The sequence below is a fragment of the Henckelia pumila genome, chromosome 4, assembly GCF_033568475.1.
Source record: "Henckelia pumila isolate YLH828 chromosome 4, ASM3356847v2, whole genome shotgun sequence".
NCBI lineage: Eukaryota > Viridiplantae > Streptophyta > Magnoliopsida > Lamiales > Gesneriaceae > Henckelia > Henckelia pumila.
The window spans coordinates 42,936,418-42,938,090 of NC_133123.1; the positions used below are offsets into that span (position 1 = coordinate 42,936,418).

Below are 1,673 nucleotides of genomic sequence, written 5' to 3' on the forward strand. Positions count from 1 at the left end.
GAAATGCATAAAATCCAACTACTAATTAGAATAAATCTTGAAATTCACTAACATATAATATGGAACAAATAAAAAAAGAAAGCAACATGGTGACAATTGAGTGAAAACCAGTAATCTCAATTACAGCGTACATTTTGTCTATCACCAAAACAGATAGAAAAAGCAACACTTGTGTCAGTCTCCAAATTAAAACCACCAATACAGCAAAATGTTAAAAACTCAACAAAAAAAAAAAGAAACCTGCAGTCAAGATTCATTTTCGACATTTAAACCACATTTCAGCTGTCAGTTCTGAAGAAAAAACGCTTAGAATTCAGTGTTTTTTTGAGAAGGAACACAAACACCTTCATCAATTCCCACAGAAAAAATCAAAAAAGGGTCGATGATCATGGTGGTTGGCATTTTCCACTTCATCGGCACCAAGATTAGCGCTGCAATATTCGTTCTCCGAAGAACTCCGGGTCCCGTTGTCGGTTTTCGACCCTAAGATTCCGGTGGGATGGATCGGGAAGAGATCCAGCGTTTCTTGATCGTGTGTTCTCGAGCTTTTCGGGGGGTGATGAAATGGCTGAAAAGTACTCGTGGGGTGGTTTGATAATCTCCTTTTGAAACCTGCAGATGTGGGATATTGCACTGCCACCTTTGGGCACAGTGGCAAGAAACCTGCAGCTTCATTTTTAGGTGTTGGGATATTGTAGCATACAACTGCAAGATAAGAAAACATATATATATATATAATACATCAATGAATTAATGGAGGAATTGAAGAGTATATATGCAATGCATCATATATATTACCATTCGGATACTGCGGAAACAGTGGATTTGCATGGAGGAACCTATTGAAATAGGAGAAAGACTCTTGCTTCTGCTTCTGTCTTTGCCTGGCCTTGTGATTCTGGAACCAGTAGAACACATTCTTCCCTTCGATGTGGCCGAAAGCCCGAAGCCTCGCGGTGATCTGCTGAATCTGTTCCGCACTGGGAGTCCTCATACCCTGCTTATAAAAATTCTCAAGTATATTTATCTGCTCTTTCGTAGGGTTCCACCTAGACCCTCCTGGACCACTACTGCCAAGATTCTCACTCTCACCCTCCATTTCTTCTCAAACAAACAAGCAAAATGCAAAATATATAAATAAATTTCTTGTTGGTGTGGGTTTTATATATATAGATGGGAGATAAAATCAAGAAAATGGGATTGATTAATGAGGGAGTTTGCCCTAGCAACCAGCCAATCATAGGGTGCATGTGTATTCGTGCAAATTTTGTTTTCGAGAATAAATTTTTATGGGGAGAGAGAGGGAGAGATAAACAAAGGGTCAAACAAGAAAACTACACACAGAATATTGAGAGTGGAGAAATTAAAAGAGGGAGAGGAAAAATGTGTGTTTTTCTTTTGCATGCGTATGGTTTTTTGGTGCTGAAACCCATCTCTGAAAACATGGAGTGTAGCGGCTGAGGTTTAGGGCATGCATGGAAGGACTAATCTGCCCCTAGTGGGGCTTGCCTTGGGAATGAAAATTGGGATTGTGGGAGGGGTAGGATGGGGAATGTGGGAAAAAGACAGAGAGATTTTTGGGTGTAAATTAAAGAGTGTAGGAGCTAGGCTTTGGAAATTGGTGTGTGTGTGTAGAGTGTGCAGAAGATTGTTAGGATATATGGTTTAGTTGA

The 1,673-nt window shown here is 39.9% G+C and overlaps 1 protein-coding gene across 1 annotated transcript; it reads right to left on the reverse strand.

The window, feature by feature from the left end:
- Positions 1-349: 349 nt before the first annotated feature.
- Positions 350-1,100, reverse strand: LOC140860941 (uncharacterized). The gene is made up of 2 exons (XM_073263939.1): positions 799-1,100; positions 350-705 (listed from the first exon to the last, which is right to left on the reverse strand). Exons 1-2 carry the CDS (start codon positions 1,097-1,099, stop codon positions 350-352), a joined length of 657 nt encoding a protein of 218 aa, XP_073120040.1. The 5' UTR covers position 1,100.
- Positions 1,101-1,673: the final 573 nt, after the last annotated feature.